Source organism: Terrapene carolina, unplaced genomic scaffold, assembly GCF_002925995.2.
Source record: "Terrapene carolina triunguis isolate 2854851 unplaced genomic scaffold, T_m_triunguis-2.0 Scaffold95, whole genome shotgun sequence".
NCBI lineage: Eukaryota > Metazoa > Chordata > Testudines > Emydidae > Terrapene > Terrapene triunguis.
This window is the reverse complement of record NW_020664446.1, coordinates 44,407,638-44,426,421: the sequence shown is the minus strand read 5'-3', so window position 1 is coordinate 44,426,421 and position 18,784 is coordinate 44,407,638. Positions and strand designations below refer to the sequence as shown.

Below are 18,784 nucleotides of genomic sequence, written 5' to 3'. Positions count from 1 at the left end.
GGTAAGGGGATATAGAACCTCAGTAATTTTTAGAAATACTCTTTTATTTTAATATTGTCTGAAGTTGGAAGGGGCATCACCAGCTTATTCTTTTGATGCTGCGCCAGTATAACCTATCCTCGTCTTGAGGAGCAGAACATTTTGCATCTGGATTTTTTTAATGTATTGTCATAGGACCCAATTCAATATCTTAGCAAAGAAGTGCATAGATAAACCAGTGTACACAGCAGCAAGTATGCAGTTTACTACAAGATATAAAAGTTTCAGATTCACTTTAATTACATATGTGCAATATAGTTACTTAAAACTGCCAGAGAGGTCCATGGTGAGACATAGAGCATCAGCCAGTAGGTGGGCCCATGAATCAACTGTTGTTCTATATTTAATGGCAGTCTGCCAGCAAATCCTGCACAAGCCTCCATCATTGGCAGCAATGTGCAGCACACTGTCAGCGTAGAGAGCTATCCCTGAGATACCACCAGCTCTGTGCCAATCCGAATGGACATGCAGGGAAAACCGTGTGTTCTCAAATAGTGTGGCAGTAGGTACAGCTAGAATACTGGATGAAGAGAAGTCTTGTGCACAACTGTTCAGCTCCCACACACACATCAGTTCCCCGTGTATGGACACAATGTGCAAGGGAACAGTTGCACTCTCAAGTCATTGCTGTCGTTCACAGGGGCTAGGAGTTTGTAGCATTCCTATGAATATCAGACTGGTGCCTGCATTGCAGCTCCATTGTGCAACACCTGGGCAGAACCCCATGCACCCAGTGAAGGGGAAGGGTCTTGTTATTTCTTGTTATATAATTCCTCTGGAGTGGCTGATCCCATTAACCACTCTTGCTGGGATCTGGGTCTGTGTGTTATCTTGCATTCCAGGTCATAGAAGTAATTGTTTTGGGCTACACCTGCTTGTCACAGTACCTCATGCTACTGTATGTAGGGAACAAAAGGGTTGAAATCAGGATACCAAGGACCATCATCTTTTACTAAATATCAGCCAAGAGCGTTTGGTTCTGCATAGAGTTTAGAGATGGCTCTGGACTCGTGTGGTGAATGTTGGTCCATTCTTTGTCACAGTATGTCAGCAGAATAAGTGAGGAGTTGTACTAATGGGAAGATGCACAGACATTTTCTCCTGCATATTTCTGTACTAAAATGAGCTTATTAGCTGAAAAACAATATTTAACACTAAGTAACTAGGAACTAATCTCTGAGAGAATTCTTCTTTCAGGGTATCAGGCCCTCATTATTTTTGTTGTGTAGATTGTTTAGTGTCAAGAAAAAGGTATAGTCTCTGTCCAAGCTGTCTTGTTACGTTCAGGACACTGTCACTCTTGTTTTAAGAGAAAAATCACTATTAAATTCTGACCCTTATCAGAAACTTTGTTTCCGATTGGCTTTTCATCCATGCAAGGAGCATTAGCAGATGCCTCTGAAGGAGTGGATTAGATTTAATATCTGATATAAGTTAAATATTCAAGCAATTCTCACAACAGATTCAGCTCCCCCCAGTTTTCTCTTTTATACCCCACACTGTATAGTTTTAGATTGAACATGATTTCTTAGCACTTCACATTTTCCAGACAGAGCAGTATTCACCTTAATGAGGGGGAGGTGAAACAGCTTTTATGGACTCCACTTCATTCTTTAGTCCCTCATTGAAATTACTCACAGTTTTGTTAATTTTTTTAATCAGATGAGTCTTCTGTGCTCGAAATCCTGGCATTTGAAGGCACCATTACTTGCAAGTTTTGGTCCATGGCTGTACAGCTTTCAAGTTTTACAACATAGCTCTCAAGATATATTGCCTTCAGCTTGTTCAGTTATAGCAGAGGCTTTTCTTGGACTGTACTTGGTCTGCCAGACCTAGACCCGAGAAATAATTAAGTGAAACCTGCTCTGCTAAGTCCTCTGTGAACATTTCTTTTTATAATGGGGCATAGCAACCTGTGGAACTCATTTCCAGGGGATGTTGTGAAGACCAAAACTATAACTGGATTAAAAAAAGAACTAGATAAGTTCATGGAGGATAGGTCCATCAATGGCTATTAGTAATATGATCAGAGATGCAACCCCATACTCTGGGTGTCCCTAAGCCTCTGACTGCCAGATGCTGGGACTGGACGACAGGGCGGATGGGTCACTTGATAATTGCCCTGTTCTGTTCATTCCCTTTGAAACATCTGGCGTTGGCCACTGTCGGCAAATAGGATACTGGGCTAGATGGACCGTTGGTCTGACCCAGTATGGCAGTTCTTATGTTCATATAGCAAGCAAAGAAAAACCAACCTTAATTATTAAACAAGAAAAGCCACGATCTGTTGTATTTTGTGACTCTGTGTTAATATCTTTGCACAAGTAAAAAAGAAAAAAAAAATCTAGTGGTCAAATGGTACAGAATATGTTCCAATAAAAATAATCAAATGTCATGATAATTTCAGTTCTTATATGGAAAAATGAGATATAAACCAAACCATGCCAATGACATGATTCATCATGATCTTTTTTCTGCTCAGTGCATATGGATAAATTCCAAAAATGTTATGGAAGTTATGGAGTACAGGAAATAGTTTGATTTTTAGAATAATGCCCTTTATTACTGAGGTGACTAGGGCTTTGCACAGGCACAGCAGTGCACCTGCGCACACTTAGTCACTTGCAGGATTGGGGCCTATGTGACTCTCCTGATGATTTTCAAGCCCAGCAATAATACTAGGTTTGCTAAAATTATTTTATTAAAGAACAAAATGATTGAGTGTATTGCAACAAAAGAATTAAAGTCTACTCTGAAGAATCATGTAGTTCATATACTGTGAAGGTAGGGGGCTGGATTCAATAACCTTTCGGGGTCCCTTCCAGTTCTATGAGATAGGTATATCTCCATTTATTTGGGGGGAAGGATAGCTCAGTGGTTTGAGCATTGGCTTGCTCAAACCCAGGGTTCTGAGTTCAGTCCTTGAGGGGGCCATTTAGGGAACTGGGGTAAAAATCTGCCTGGGGATTGGTCCTGCTTTGAGCAGGGGGTTGGACTAGATGATCTCCTGAGGTCCCTTCCAATCCCAATATTCTATGATTCTATGTCAATGGACCTTGTGTGTTGAAGGTGCCAGCTGGTAGGTAAACCAGTCTCTGGGAATAAAAGCAAATTGGTACATTGTCCTGTTCCTTTTTCTATGCAATTCTCTGATTCTTCAGAACATACCACTCAATCTGGCAATGCCCAAAATGCAAATGAGTGACAATGACCCAGAATGCAAGGAATATACATTTATTCATGCTGGAATCTTAAATTGTTTAACATAAAGAACTCTTCCTTTTACCTCAGTTTCATAATTCTTTGTTTCTAAAGGCAAAAGTGAGAGGACACCAATTTTGTGTAGAACATGGGCAACTTTGGAACTGATCTGAGGGATATGCTCAAAATGACCAGCAACTGAGGGATATGCTTCAGAATCCCTTTGTCTCCTGTCATAGAGAGACAATGGGCATGCTCTGGCATGAGATAAGGCATTAAAGAGTAGAGGTAGTTTTTCTGTTGACTTCAGGGGGACAACGGTTTCACCCCAGGTCTCATATTCAGTATGCCCACCTACATGGACTAAGGTAATTGCCTTGGTGAAAGCGTTACCACTTTCTCTGAGCCTGATTTGCTCTGCTTCACACAGGCCCTTGATCAATTGTGAACCATCTTTTTCAGTTTAATTATTGAGTAGACATTATTCTAGTTAGATATTCTGTATCAACTGGCATAATATAATTTATAGTGCCTTTTTGCCTTCCATAACAAGGGTCTTGGTACCTATGACAAACTTTCTGTTGAACAGAAAGTACAGTTTTACCTTTCAGTTCACCTTCTTATAAAATGAAATTAAATAAAAAAAAGTCTTAGTTTAAATTTAGCTTCTGGTTCAGATGGTTCAGAGAGGTGCAGCTTACAAGAACATAGATAAATATCTCAGTTTAATAAAAGTTTGTTAAATAAGGTCTCATATTTTCATAGCCTGGTTTCCCTAGATTTTGGTTTACTACATAGTTGCTGAATAATCTGTTTTCACAACCATGACCCAACAGGTCTTGTGATGCCTCTGATAAAATCGATGGTGTTATCTATGTGTACTTTAGGGTCCCCGCTTTCTTATCTTATTTTGTTTATCAAAGAGAAAACTGTTTTAAAGTGAACACCAAGCTCCATCTGGTGTCTGAGCTGTAAGTTTAGTTTTGAATGTTGGATTTCTGGAAGCATTGCCTGCTGGGGTGGTTTGATTTAAATCAAAGTGATTTAAATTACTGAGAGGAAACCTTGATTTAAATAATGGATTTTAATCCTCTTTTGCATTTGTACTTTTTAGTTATTTTCCTAAAGAAAGGTTCATTCTTATTGCTTGATATAACCATTAAAATATGTTGATCTGTAATTAAATATAGGCTTTAAACTAAATTTGGTGCTTCTTTTTGCTAACCAGGAGATATACTATAGGCACATTTACTTAAGAAATCATATTGCTTAATATAATTATTCAAGAGTCTTAAATTTTACTTTTTTATGTTATGAAATAGAGAATGTCCCCTATCTTTCTTACTGGACGATCATTTTTTATTCAGGATTTGTGTCACTCTGCATTTGGATGGACAGTAGAATTCAATAAACATGCACAAAAACAGCATTTTAAAATAGTTTTTATGATTTAAATAAAACTACCTTAAATATGATAGATATGTAAGAAAAAAAGTTTATTAAAAACATGTTTTGCATTTAAAACTAACTGATTTATTAAGCAGATAAAGTATTAGTTGTATGTAGTGAATTGACAGTTTGTTTCTGGTCACAATTGGCCAGACTTTCAAAAGTATTTAGATGCTGACAGGTGCCTAGTGGGATTTTCTGAAGTGCCAAAGCAGGTTAGGTGTCTAACAGCTATTGAGATCAATGGGAGCTAGTTAGGTGCTTAACCTACTTAGGTGTTTTCAAAATCTGGCTAGTGATTGCTTCTTTAGATGCCTAAATATCTTTGAAAATCTGCTCCCATGTCCTTTACATTTTTAAAATTAGTAGATCTGATTCTCTGCCACCTGGTTTTTATTTATAGATTGGAAACCAAAAACAAGCTTTCCTGCTTTTTCAATTCCCAGATGGTTTCTCAACTTTGAATAAAATGAAGAAAATATTGTCTCTGCACCTGTTTGCTAAACTCACACCAAAAGTAATTAACGCAAAAGCTTCTCTACACAGAAACAGGAAGTGTTTCTGAATATTGTAAAGACTGAAAATAATATAGATACTTACTTAATGCAGTACATGAAATTATGACAGATTTATAACATGTGAGTTGACCCCAAAGTTAAAAATGTTTTTCTCCTGATTCTGTATATAATTAAAAATGCAACACTCTTTAACTTATTAAAATTTGAGGAGGGCATATTGATGTAGGTTTTTAAAAAAAAAAAGTTAAATGATTTTAATAGATTGTAGAAAGTTTAGGCCTTAACATAGGTTGTCATAATTTCAAGTTTAATTTTAAATTGGTTTATTTTTAAAAATAAAAATGTATTTCATTTCAATAAAATAATCCAGTTAAAATTAATAATCAATTTCTTAATAAAAAAGAAACCAAAACATCAATTTTTATTCACTCAGATTGCCTGCTTTAATGTTTTCTTAGGGTACGTCTTCACTACCCGCCGTATCGGCGGGTAGCAATCGATTTATCCGGGATCGATATATCGCGTCTCGTTAAGACGCGATATATCGATCCCCGAACGCGCTCACCGTCCACTCCGGAACTCCACCAGAGCGAGCGGCGGTAGCGTAGTCGACGGGGGAGCCGCGGCCGTCGATCCCGTGCCGTCTGGACCCCAGGTAATTCGATACAAGATACTTCGACTTCAGCTACGCTATTCGCGTAGCTGAAGTTGCGTATCTTGGATCGATCCCCCCCTCAGTGTAGACCAGCCCTTAAATTGCATAGATCCTTCCTTCATAAAGTAATAGCTTGTATGATGCACATTATTAGCGTTCTTCCCAATATGAAATATTCCAACTCCGTCTAGTCACCTGACGTGGTTCTGATAATATATGTGTAGTCCCAGTGAAGATGAAGAACACATTTCACTTAAAAAATTATTAGTATATTGAAGTTAAAATGGAAAAATAAGAAAATCTGCTCAGTTACATCAGAGAATGTTCAGTGGTCAGAAAGTGCTCTGCTGAGATACAATGCAAACATTCACTTGAGCCATGTATATGTACCAATTTTCCACTTGTCATCAGGAGATCCCCATCAATTTGCCACACAAAAGAAACTTCACGGTGCTCTGTTCCATTAAATATGGTAAAATTCACTCCTGTGCAGAGGGCCTTCACAAGGCCTTATACATTTAAGTCTTGCCTAAACTCTGTGCTAAGACTTAAGGAGAACTTAAGTGGTGTGTAGTTTTATCACAAGCCTTCAGGTATATGCTCAGATCCTCCACCCATCTCCCCTGCTTTGAAAATGTTATTAATGTAGACTTTTTATATTGTTCTCAGGCAGACCTCAAAGTTGAAGCAGTATTTAGCTGAATGCTGCGAGTTCAGACCTCTCTTAGAGCTTTCCATCCAAATTCTGTTGTCAGTTGCAACACTGTGAACTTGGGGTAGAATCTGTCCATTGTTTCAAGCTATCTGAAGTTTCAGGAAGACAGTGGTGCATTGTGTCATGTTTGTGTCACATTTGGAAGGTTTTATTCACAGTGATTAGGACTAGAAGCTTTTTATTTTAAATCAAACTCTAAAATTTCGAAGACTTTGATTAGACTGGTGCAGCGAAGGGGTACCCTCCTAATACTCTTCCTAGAGTCACTATGGTGTATATACAACAGCCTTGATGGTGCATTGTGCAAGAGGTACTGCTACTTAATGCAGCATTTAATTGGGTAAAATATAGTTAATCTAAAATCACCATACAAGTATTATTTACTGTTTAAATCTCTCTTAGAGTGTATTTACATGGGAAAGGCCTAAAGTATAATTTTTTTTAAGGTGTGAATTTAAACCAATATAGTTATACCAGTATAACTCTCCATGTGGACATTTAATCAGGAATAAGAGTGACTTTTTGGGGGTTAGCTTATGTTGCTTTAGAAGAGGTTTAAACTAACCCCCCAAAAGTTACTCTTATACTAAAATAAGAGTGTCCACATGGGGAATTACACAGGTATAACTATACTGGTTTAATTATATTGGTATAATTATATTGATATAACTGGTAAAACTTTCTCATGTAGACAAGCTCTTAGACCAGGGTTAATCAATTATTTTTTGTCGAGGTCAAAATTCCTTGGTCAAGGTATAGTCAGGGTTCAGACTCCAGAGAAAATAATAATAATAATTAATAATATGTAAATAAAAAGATTTTGGGGTCTGTTCAAAGTGTCTGGCGGTCCGATTTGGCCAGTGGTCCGCCTAGTGACTACCCTTGCCTTAGACTTTAATCCTGCAGTGAGCTCCAGAGAGGCATAAGGTGTCTGCTTGTACAAAGTTCATTGCAGGATTGAGGCCTGAGGGCCTGACTCTTGTTACACTAAAGCCCATTACATTTGCACTTATTGCTAGAGTGGTGTAAGGGGTTCTTAGTATAAGTGAGAATCGAGTCCTTAGTCTTCAGATCTTCTTTTATGGATTGCCTGTGCTACTGACTTGTTCTGCAGCTGCTCTGTTTGCTAATGCTCAATCATGGCATTCCTTACATCAACCATGAAAGGGTTTAATTAGTGTAGGGTCACTGCTTCTTACCTTACATTTTAAACAGCTGATACAACTATTTTTTGTATTGTTTTTTAGGCAGATTTAGAAAACAAACCAGTAAATGGCCTCAGACCAGAACTCATGGAATGCAGTATATGCGGTCATGGTGAAAAATACAGGGTGAAAACAAATCAAACAGTACCCTTTGAAAATGTACAATCTAATGAAAAAGAAAGTATGACTGGCTTAGAAGCAGAGAAGTGGACAGATAACGAAAAACCATCATTTAGCATCTGTGTCAATGGAGATATCCGTGGAACTGTGACAGATAATGAACACCTGAAAAATTCTGAAGAAGAAAGAGCAGTCTCTCCCAGTGAGTTAGTTGAGCCAAAAAAGTTGTTTGCACAAACCATTAGAAATGGCATTAAAAACATACATTATCCACCATCAGAATCAGATGTGTCACAGACAAAAGTAATTGTAGAAGAAAGGGCAGATTTGACAAACAACTGCAGAGAAAACAACTCCCCTTCACATCAAACAAATACTGCTAATCTGAATAATGTTGTAAGCGCTTTGACAACTGGTGTTTGCTGTGCTCATCCAGAAAAACAAGGAAATGTTTTCCTGAGGCAGAAGTCAAACGGTACCTGCAAGACCTTTCAAGGATCTGACAATTCAGTTTTGCAAACTGATTCTATTGTGAATACACAGGAAAGATCATGTTATACACCTGTGCCTGAAAAGGAAGTCCATGTTGAAAAAGATGCTGTTAAAATACCAAACAAAGAGAGACAACTTGAAAACTCCTCACTTCAGCCAACCTTTTTGTCCCTGATTAAAAACAGAAATTTAACCGTAGAGCAGGTTGTAGCTATTGAAGCATTAACAAAATTATCAGAAGCCCCATTAGAAGCATCTGCACCAGATAAAACAAAAAATATTGAACATGCAGAACAAACAACGTCCCATTTACTCCATAATTACAAAAGGGACATTTCCTGCTCTTTGACTTCTTCTACATTAAAAGAAATCAAAGAGACTTACTTACAGAATGAACAACATCTCTTGAGTCGCTATGCTCGTTCACAGAAGCAGCTCCTTAATAAGGCAGTGTTGTACAATGGCCAAAGTACTGTTTCTGAACCACATGATAAATCTGTTAATACTACCGGTGGATCATATAGATCACATGTATCCCCAAGAGATACCAAATCTTTGTCTGTTTCAGTACCTAATGCAAAGTCATGTTCAGGTCATACTACCAAGAAAAACTCTCTGTATGATAAAGTTACCATTGCTACATGTTTCAACAATTCATGTAATGTCCATCAAACAAGTAGCAAATTGGAGATTCTGAGCCAGTTTGAGAAAAACAAAGCTTATAATGATCTGAACTTGAAAAGTAATTTTGCAATGAAGGAAGGAGGAATTCACAGCCAGGATGAAGAAGATGTAGCTACACAGTTAACTCAACTTGCAGCAATAATTGAATCAAATCAGACAAGTCCAGAGCAGAAGAATGATGTAAAGACATCACTTCTCAGTCTAATATCACATGAGATTCAGCCAAAACATAACCAGGACCAGTGCCTACTGAAGAAAAAACAATCTGTGTTTATAAGGCACAATTATAGCTCATTGTTAGTAAAGCAAAAACAGCCAACACATAAAAAAGGAAAAACTGTACCATGGAAACAAAGACACAAAAAGAAGCCTCAAGTACCGGACTATCAAGAAAATAATCAAAAACAGCAAGAGCATTTGGCATACCAGCATAATGAATTGCAGGACATTTGGATATCATCAAAACCACTTGGTCGTACCATGCCACGGGATTTGAAAATAGCTGCATCAAAAAAAAAAACTCCCAGAACCAAAGTACAGAAGGAACTGAATCAAAGTACTTTATCATCACAACAAAAAACTAGATTATTTCTTCCACAGACTCAGATAAAAATCCATAGACATCTACCTGAGGTACGATGGGAGAAAACAAAAGACAGGCTGTTTGGCTGTGAAGTAGTAACTGAGCATATCAAAACTGTAGGCTCCAGTGACACACTAGGTATTGATCCACTGACAAGTGACATTGTTGTTACTTCTTCACAATACAATGGCTTGCTCTCCAGTAATCCTATGGTTGCGTCACAACTTAAAACAGAATCGTGTTCAAACAGACCAAGTGACAATGTACAGATGTTTACAGAAAAATATAATAATTCTCAGGTACAGCAAACAATGAATGTCATTCAGACATATCCCTTGCCTCAAACACTTAATCAGTCTAACCAGAGAGCTCATGAGATATCTGATGAAGCAAATTTTCAGCAGAATGCTGCAGAGCAACAATTGGATCAGAAGTTGCAAACACTCCCAGCTACCTGTTGTGAGACCCATTTACCACACACAATAGAAACTCTCAGGAATATAGATTGTGCAGGTGAAATTACAGTTCTGACATCAACAAGTTTGGGTACTGAAAACCCCCAGAGTATAGGTGACTTGGGATGTTCTCCGGCAAAGAATACACTCAGCAGTTTTCTTGAATCTCCTATGAAGTTCCTAGACACTCCTACAAAAAATCTGATCGATACACCTACCAAAAAAGGACAGTCTGAATTTCCAATCTGTGACTGTGTTGGTAAGTGCCTATTAGGTAATTATTGCATGCACCTTTCAAATAATATATTTTCACATCACTCCTCTTAATAGAAAAAAGCACCCTTTTAATATTTTTATGTGCAAACCTCTGTCTCCATGAGGGTCATTGTTTGCTGGGTCCTTGCCAATTAGACATCAAGGGGAGGGAGGAAGGTGCTTTTCCCCCCACCCCATCTTATGTGGGTAACTTCAGTGAGGTGGTTTTATGGGCTTTCTCTGCCTTGCAGCTGGTAAGTTTTAAGTCACCAGATCAGTGATTGGCCTGTGTGTGGGGGGAGTTCAGGGGACATGCAAAAATGAACACTGGGGAGGGAGAGACATTCAATCATCCCTCCAGCTAAGGGTCATCTTCCCACCTTTGACTTTGTGACCACTGGCTTGGCACATGGGAGTGGGCTCCAGTTCATCAATCGTTATTTTCAAGGTTAGGAAGGAATTTCCACATAATAGATTGGCCAAGCCACGGGGAATTTTTTGCCTTCTTCTAAATACTGCACGGGGCTGACAAGGCAGGGGAGAACATTCATACCTAGAATTTGAGATAGGGCAGAGATATGGGTGGTCATGATGCCTTAATTGGTGGTCCTTATGACTGGTTTGTCACAACTGTGATGGGAGTCCTTGCAGAAGGATTATGGATGTCTGTTATCCCAGAGTCTGAGGGCTGGTCTACAGTACAGGGGGGGATCAATGTAAGTTACACAACTTCAGCTATTTGAATAATGTAGCTGAAGTCGACGTACCTAGATCAACTTACCGCGGTGTCTTCACTGCGGCGTATCAACAGGAGACACTCTCCCATCAATTCCCCTTGCGCGTCTCGTTGAGAACTCGTACCAGAGTTGACGCTAGAGTGATCGGCAGTCGATTTATCGTGTCTATACTAGACACGATAAATCAATGCCCGCTGGATTGATCGCTGCCCGTCGATCCGTCCAGTAGTGTAGACAAGCCCTTAGCTAGGGTGTGGGAGATGAGGCTAATGGCATAACAGTTTGTACCCATGGTGTGGGACCTTGATGCCTTACATAGACACAGGGCATCCTCACAGGGTGAAGCTGACTGTTTAAGGGTATGTCTACACAGCAATGTTGACACTCTAGCTCTAGGAACATGGTGCAATGTAGGGAAACTCTACTGCCCACCCTGTTTCTTAACTGTGGTGGTGCTGTTGATGGGACTCAGGTGCCCATAAGGAGCCCACAAATACATAAACTGCATAATTAACTCATTTGGTGGCAGTCTCAGTAGAACCAATGACTGCAGTTTGAGAAGGCTTTATATTGAATTACCATCTAATATGAGAATTGGACTCTCCACCCTGTAGGCTGTCACATTAGCAGAAAAATGTTCTGAGGATAATTAGGACATCAATCTCTAGGGTTGTCAAACTATTAAAATGAAACTTTGTAATTCTTATTTTTTAAAATGGAATGTTCAATGAAAGTGTTTTGGTTTGGTTTGTGTTTTATTTATTTTTGTCTGTTTGTTTTGAAATTTCACATAAAATGTAGGTTTCAGAGGAAAAACACACACAAACCCCAGCCTGTCTGCTGCCAGCTGCAAAACAGTGAAGAACATCTCCAGGGCTTGGGGTGCAGTGTGCTCCAGCACCCCTCCCTTGGGGGATAACTTATCCTTGTCCCCCCACATACATACCCCATGATGCAGGGATAAGAGATCCCCAGGAGACTGTGGGGAAGTTTTGGGGCTGGCTCCCACTCACTGCCCTCACAGTGCATGCTACCCAGGCACCTCTGCACACGCAACCCTAGGGAGGGCGGGGGCTTCCTGGGAGCAAGGAACAGAAAGCAGAGCAGGACCAAATAACGGCCCTTCAGGGAGAAGGAGCAGGAGAGGTCCCGGTACAGCACGGCTGGGGCAGGGATGACCCCCAAAATCCTGGCAGCTGGGAGCTGCCTACCACCTGTCAGCTTTGCTCCCTGCTTTGGGCAAGCTCTGTGCAGCAGAGAGGAGGAGCCAGAGCAGGAAGAGGAAGCACACTTGGCTAGGCAGTAATGGCGCTTCCAGCCGCTACACTAGCTGCCTGCAGCACTGCTCCTCTGCCACTGGGAACTCTGGGATACATCCGGAGGACTTCCAGGACCCAAGTTAAACCAGAGGCATGTGCACACAGGAAAGCAATAGGGCTTGGACTGTAGGTCCCAGCTTAGCACAGGCTCAGACCCTCCAGCCCTGCAAGCTCCTGGGACCCTGGGTCTGAGCCCGAGGTTAGCACAGTTGATGTGTGGATGCAAGGGTGTTGCTCACACTGCTATGTAGACATACCCTACATGGGGGAATGCTGTGGGTAGGGATTGTGGTGGGAAGAGACTGCAGTCCACAGGTCAGTAGGGGACCCCATAGGCCTTCAAAGCCTACAATGAAAGAACACCTTCAGGACTCAGGGCGGCCAAGGAATAAAGCTGGGGGGGAGAAAGGTAACTCCGCTTCATGGAAAATTTCAGTATTTTGAAAATGGGTTTAGTATTAATTCAGAACACTCCCATCCCCACCCCACCCCAACATTTTGAAATTCACTACAAAAGGGATTGAGGCTGTGGCTCTGGGCATCTCCTTGGCAGGGCTGCCCTGGAGCCAGGAGTTCCCTGCTCTCTGGGGCTTTGTGTACACTAGCACTTTTGTCAGTCAGGGCTGTGAGAAAACCACACCCTTGACTGATAGAAGTTTCAGTGACAAAAGCGCCGGTGTGGACAGTGCTGTGTCGGCAGGAGATGCTCTCCTGCCGACATAGCTAGTGCTGCTCGTTGGGGGTGGTTTAATTATGCTGGCAGGAGAACTCTCTCCCGTCCACATAGAGTGGCTACATGGGAGACCTTACAGTGGTACAGCTGCAGCAGTACAGCTGTGCTGCTGTAAGGTCTGTTGTGTAGATATAGCCTGTGGTAGTCCACCTGACAGGCTGACAAGGAGCCAAGCAGGTGAACTGGGAGAAAATCAGGCAGATTTCCATTGGAACATTGTCAAAATCAACTGTCTCTGCCGAACATTTCAATTTTGACAAATTGACAAATTTTGATGGAAAGATGTTTCGTTGGAAAGTTTTTGACAGCTGTACAAGATAACTGTTTCGGTTGATTTGTTCTAAGGTGTGGCATTAAAAAAGTTTAATAAAGTTCTGGCTAGAAGCCTTCAGAACAAATATGGTGTTGAGAATTTTACTGACACTGCTTAACTGGTGGCACCAATGATATGTAGTTTTCTCATGTTTTCTGACTTTCAAAGCACTCAGGTGACAAAGATTAAGGGCATGTCTACAAGAACAGTTAGGCTTTGTCTACACTGGCAAGTGAAAGACAAAACTTCTGTCATTCAGAGGTGTTAAAAAAACACCTCCCTGAAAGACAAAACTTTTGTTGACAACAAGCGCTGGTGTGAACAGCGCTTTGTTGGCAGGAGTGCTCTCCTAAAAGCTGCCTAGTGTAGACATATCCGAAGGCCTTGGCTACACTGGTGCTTTACAGCGCTGCAACTTTCTCGCCCAGGGGTGTGCAAAAACACCCCCCTGAGCGCAGCAAGTTACAGCGCTGTAAAGCGCCAGTGTAAACAGTGCCCCAGCGCTGGGAGCATGGCTGTAAGCTAATCCCCTCGGGGAGGTGGAGTACCTGCAGCGCTGGCGCCGTGACCACACTCGCACTTCAAAGCGCTGCCACGGGAGCGCTCCCGCGGCAGCGCTTTGGAGTTTCGAGTGTAGCCAAGCCCGAAGTTCGTTGGAAGCTGGGGTGTGAATCTACCCTGCAGTAGTCTGCTGCAGACTAACCATACTTGTGGACTCTGCTGATGCACATTAAAGCTTCATGATTAGTCCTCTTTGAAAATGAACTAGATCAAAGTGCATTAACAAACTGTGGTCCATACAGTTAGTCTGTGGTAGGTTAGTGCAGGGTAGATTCAGTCCCCAGCTTGTGTGAACTAAATCAGATCAAACAACAAAACATGCTCATTGGGGCTGATTTCTTATTCTGGTCCTAAAATTCTGATCTTGTGCATAAGGCACCAAATAGAGAGTGAAGAGATCTGTGTCGTGTTCCAGTTCTCCTGCAGGTTCCTGTGTGACACTGGGTTTAACTTCTCTATGCTTCAATTCCCCTATGTCTAAACTGAAGTAAGAAAATTTCCCTACTTCACAGGGGTATTGTGAGGCTTAATTCATAAATATTTTAAATCTCTCATAGAAAGTGCTCTAGAAGTGCAAAATATTATTGTTGTTATTAGTTGATTTATTTAGAATGTCAAGGAAAAAGTCCATTATCAGGTTATGGAAGACAGCAAATTTCACAAAGGTTGCATTTTATTGCTTCTTTAAGAAGAGGCCTATTAATATACTATGTATTAATCATGATTAAAGGCTTTAAGATTTTATGCATTTAATTCCAGGGATAATTCTGTAACAACCTTGTGTGGTTATTATTTAATGTTGTAAATAAATTTTGTAAATGCCAAATTTATTTTTCTTATCCTTCCTGCAGAGCAAATTATAGAGAAAGATGAAGGCCCATATTATACACACCTTGGGACAGGACCAAGTGTTGCTGCTGTCAGGGAAATAATGGAAAACAGGTGAGAAAAATCAGTTCACTACATAGTTATAAAAATCATTTATTATTGTATAAACATAAAAGAAGAAAATAATATGGTACAGCTGACATTATGTTTGGCCTTTGTCTGCCTTCGCCTCTTTTCCCTCCCAGTAATTATTTGTACCACATCTTCTCTTTCTGATGTATGTGGACTGAACTATTGCATCAACACTAAATGTTGTCATCTTTTTAGAGCAAAAGCAATTTCCAATCTTGCCAAGTGCTGGGTTCTTTCAAAACTCCCAAGGAAGTCAAGATTTGGTTCTCAAGAGCCCTGTAGGCAGACAGGCAAATATATATATATGCAGAAATAGAATCATAGAATATCAGGGTTGGAAGGGACCTCAGGAGGTCACTAGTCCAACCCCCTGCCCAAAGCAGGACCAATTCCCAACTAAATCATCCCAGCCAGGGCTTTGTCAAGCCTGACCTTAAAAACCTCTAAGGAAGGAGATTCTACCACCTCCCGAGGTAACCCATTCCAGTGCTTCACCACCCTCCTAGTGAAAAAGTTTTTCCTAATATCCAACCTAAACCTCCCCCACTGCAACTTGAGACCATTACTCCTTGTTCTGTCATCAGGTACCACTGAGAACAGTCTAGATCCATCCTCTTTGGAACCCCCTTTCAGGTAGTTGAACGCAGCTATCAAATCCCCCCTCAGTCTTCTCTTCTGCAGACTCAACAATCCCAGTTCCCTCAGCCTCTCCTCATAAGTCATGTGCTCCAGCCCCCTAATCATTTTTGTTGCCCTCCGCTGGACTCTTTCCAATTTTTCCACATCCTTCTTGTAGTGTGGGGCCCATAACTGGACACAGTACTCGAGATGAGGCCTCACCAATGTCGAATAGAGGGCAATGATCACGTCCCTCGATCTGCTGGTAATGCCCCTACTTATACAGCCCAATATGCCGTTAGCCTTCTTGGCAACAAGGGCACGCTGTTGACTCATATCTAGCTTCTCGTCCACTGTAACCCCTAGGTCCTTTTCTGCGGAACTGCTTCCTAGCCATTCGGTCCCTAGTCTGTAACAGTGAATGGGATTCTTCCGTCCTAAGTGCAGGACTCTGCACTTGTCCTTGTTGAACCTCATCAGGTTTCTTTTGGCCCAATCCTCTAATTTGTCTAGGTCCCTCTGTATCCTATCCCTACCCTCCAGCGTATCTACCACTCCTCCCAGTTTAGTGTCAACTGCAAACTTGCTGAGAGTGCAGTGCACGCCATCCTCCAGATCATTAATGAAGATATTGAACAAAACTGGCCCCAGGACAGACTGCTTGAAACCGGCTGCCAACTAGACATGGAGCCGTTGATCACTACCCGTTGAGCCCGATGATCTAACCAGCTTTCTATCCACTTTATAGGCCATTCATCCAGCCCATACTTCTTTAACTTGCTGGGAAGAATACTGTGGAAGACCGTATCAAAAGCTTTGCTAAAGTCAAGGAATAACACATCCACTGCTTTCCCCTCATCCACAGACCCAGTTATCTCCTCATAGAAGGCAATTAGGTTAGTCAGGCATGACTTGCCCTTGGTGAATCCATGCTGACTGTTCCTGATCACTTTCCTCTCCTCTAAGTGCTTCAGAATTGATTCCTTGAGGACCTGCTCCATGATTTTCCAGGGACTGAGGTGAGGCTGACTGGCCTATAGTTCCCCGGATCCTCCTCCTTCCCTTTTTTAAAGATGGGCACTACATTAGCCTTTTTCCAGTCATCCGGGACCTCCCCCGATCGCCATGAGTTTTCAAAGATAATGGCCAATGGCTCTGCAATCACATCTGCCAACTCCTTTAGCACCCTCGGATGCAACGCATCCGGTCCCATGGACTTGTGCTCGTCCCGCTTTTCTAAATCGTCCTGAACCACTTCTTTCTCCACAGAGGGCTGGTCACCTCCTCCCCATGCTGTGCTACCCAGTGCAGTAGACTGGGAGCTGTCCTTGTTTGTGAAGACAGAGGCAAAAATAGCATTGAGTACATTAGCTTTTTCCACATCCTCTGTCACTAGGTTGCCTCCCTCATTCAGTAAGAGGCCCATTCTTTCCTTGACTTTCTTCTTGTTGCTAACATACCTGAAGAAACCCTTCTTATTACTCTTAACATCTCTTGCTAGCTGCAACTCCAAGTGTGATTTGGCCTTCATGATTTCACTCCTGCATGCGTGAGCAATATTTTTATACTCCTCCCTGGTCATTTGTCCAATCTTCCACTTCTTTAAGATAGAGAGAGGGGTCAAAATAATGAAAGAATAAATGAAGTTATAGAACACGTTCTCTGCATACAGAAATCAGAGACAATTTCTATTTCCAAAATGACACAACACTAGCAGCAGTAGTTTGTTCGGGGAAGAAAGGAGGATTTTAAAATGGTATTTGCAGATTTATTTTTAATGTAAAAAGTGCTTTTTCACATCTTAAAATAGATAAATATTTTTTCTTTTCAGTTCCCAGTTTAAACTACTAACAGGTGTTAAAAAGGAGTCTAGTTTATATTCATAAACTTTTTATTTTATGCAGGTATGGAGCAAAAGGAAGTGCTGTAAGAATAGAGGTAGTGGTTTATACAGGCAAGGAAGGAAAAAGCTCTCAGGGGTGTCCGATTGCCAAATGGGTAAGTTTTTCTATTACATTAGTGGAATTCTGTTTTGTGTGTTTACATTTTGACATTATAGTTTTGCAGCATAAATAGCACCTGATTCTTGGTTGAATATGTAGTTCTTCATAGATATCTCCTGCCTGTTACAGCTGAGGAATACGTACACTCATGGTATCGTTTTATATTTTTAAGCTCCGGTTCATTGTGTCGTAATGTAGTTTACGCTACAGAAAGATAGAAAGGTGCTCAAAGGAGAAGTGACCAAATCAAGAAAAGGAGGATCATGACAGTTTTTGGAAGGTAGAGTCCCTAGTGAAGAAAGATACTGTGAGTAAAAGAGATAAAGGAAGGCATGGTTGCTCAGGAGAGATGGAAAGCTATGCAATGACATTTTAAAACCACCTTTCAGTTCTGTGAGTGCCTGAAGATAACAAACAAAGTGTGGTGGAAGTGGATAAAGAAGTGCAGCTTTGAGATACCATAGCACTCACTACTATCTTTGAAGAAGCGAACTCGGATCTCGGAAATGTAGATGCTATAGCATTTAGTTTTTACCCTATGACTTGTATCACTTATTGTTTTATGGGAGCCAGGAAATGTGGTAACAGAGACAAGTTTCAGGAAAGAGCTAGTTGTCTTTATTTTTGCTGGAACGGTTGATGTAGGCAGAAGTCTTGCAACTAGATTTTGGACATCTTAATGGAGGTGGTTTTAAAAATATTTTCATTGTGACATTCAGGTCTATGTAATCAGAGGTAGATTTAGAAAGTAATTTCATAGCTGAAATGGTGAAGATAAAGTATATATAATAATATATAACATGCATCCGACAAAGTGGGCATTCACCCACGAAAGCTTATGCTCCAATACATCTGTTAGTCTTAAAGGTGCCACAGGACTCTCTGTTGCTTTTTACAGATCCAGACTAACACGGCTACCCCTCTGATATATTATAATACTGTGACTGTGCAACAAAAATGTAGAGATTTATATACTGTGCATGAGCAGTATTGTATGTTAAGCGCATATTACTTATAATTTTGGAATTACCAAATCATTTTTTTAGACTTAGCACAGCAAGTGTTCCTCATTACATGTGCATGTGATGTTTTAAAATTCATCAATTTTAAGTGAATTGAGGATCCCAAAAAAGATTATAAAGTTCTTTTCATGGAGAAAAATAAATATT

The 18,784-nt window shown here is 40.7% G+C and overlaps 1 protein-coding gene across 1 annotated transcript in view; it reads left to right on the top strand.

Annotated features, from left to right (window-relative positions):
• TET1 (tet methylcytosine dioxygenase 1) overlaps positions 1-18,784 on the top strand; it is a 122,181-nt gene that overhangs the window by 37,845 nt on the left and 65,552 nt on the right. Inside the window, exons 4-6 of the mRNA XM_026650891.1 lie at positions 7,825-10,375; positions 14,886-14,976; positions 17,517-17,610. Coding sequence (XP_026506676.1) covers positions 7,825-10,375; positions 14,886-14,976; positions 17,517-17,610 — 2,736 coding nt within the window. The remainder of the gene's footprint in view (positions 1-7,824; positions 10,376-14,885; positions 14,977-17,516; positions 17,611-18,784) is intronic.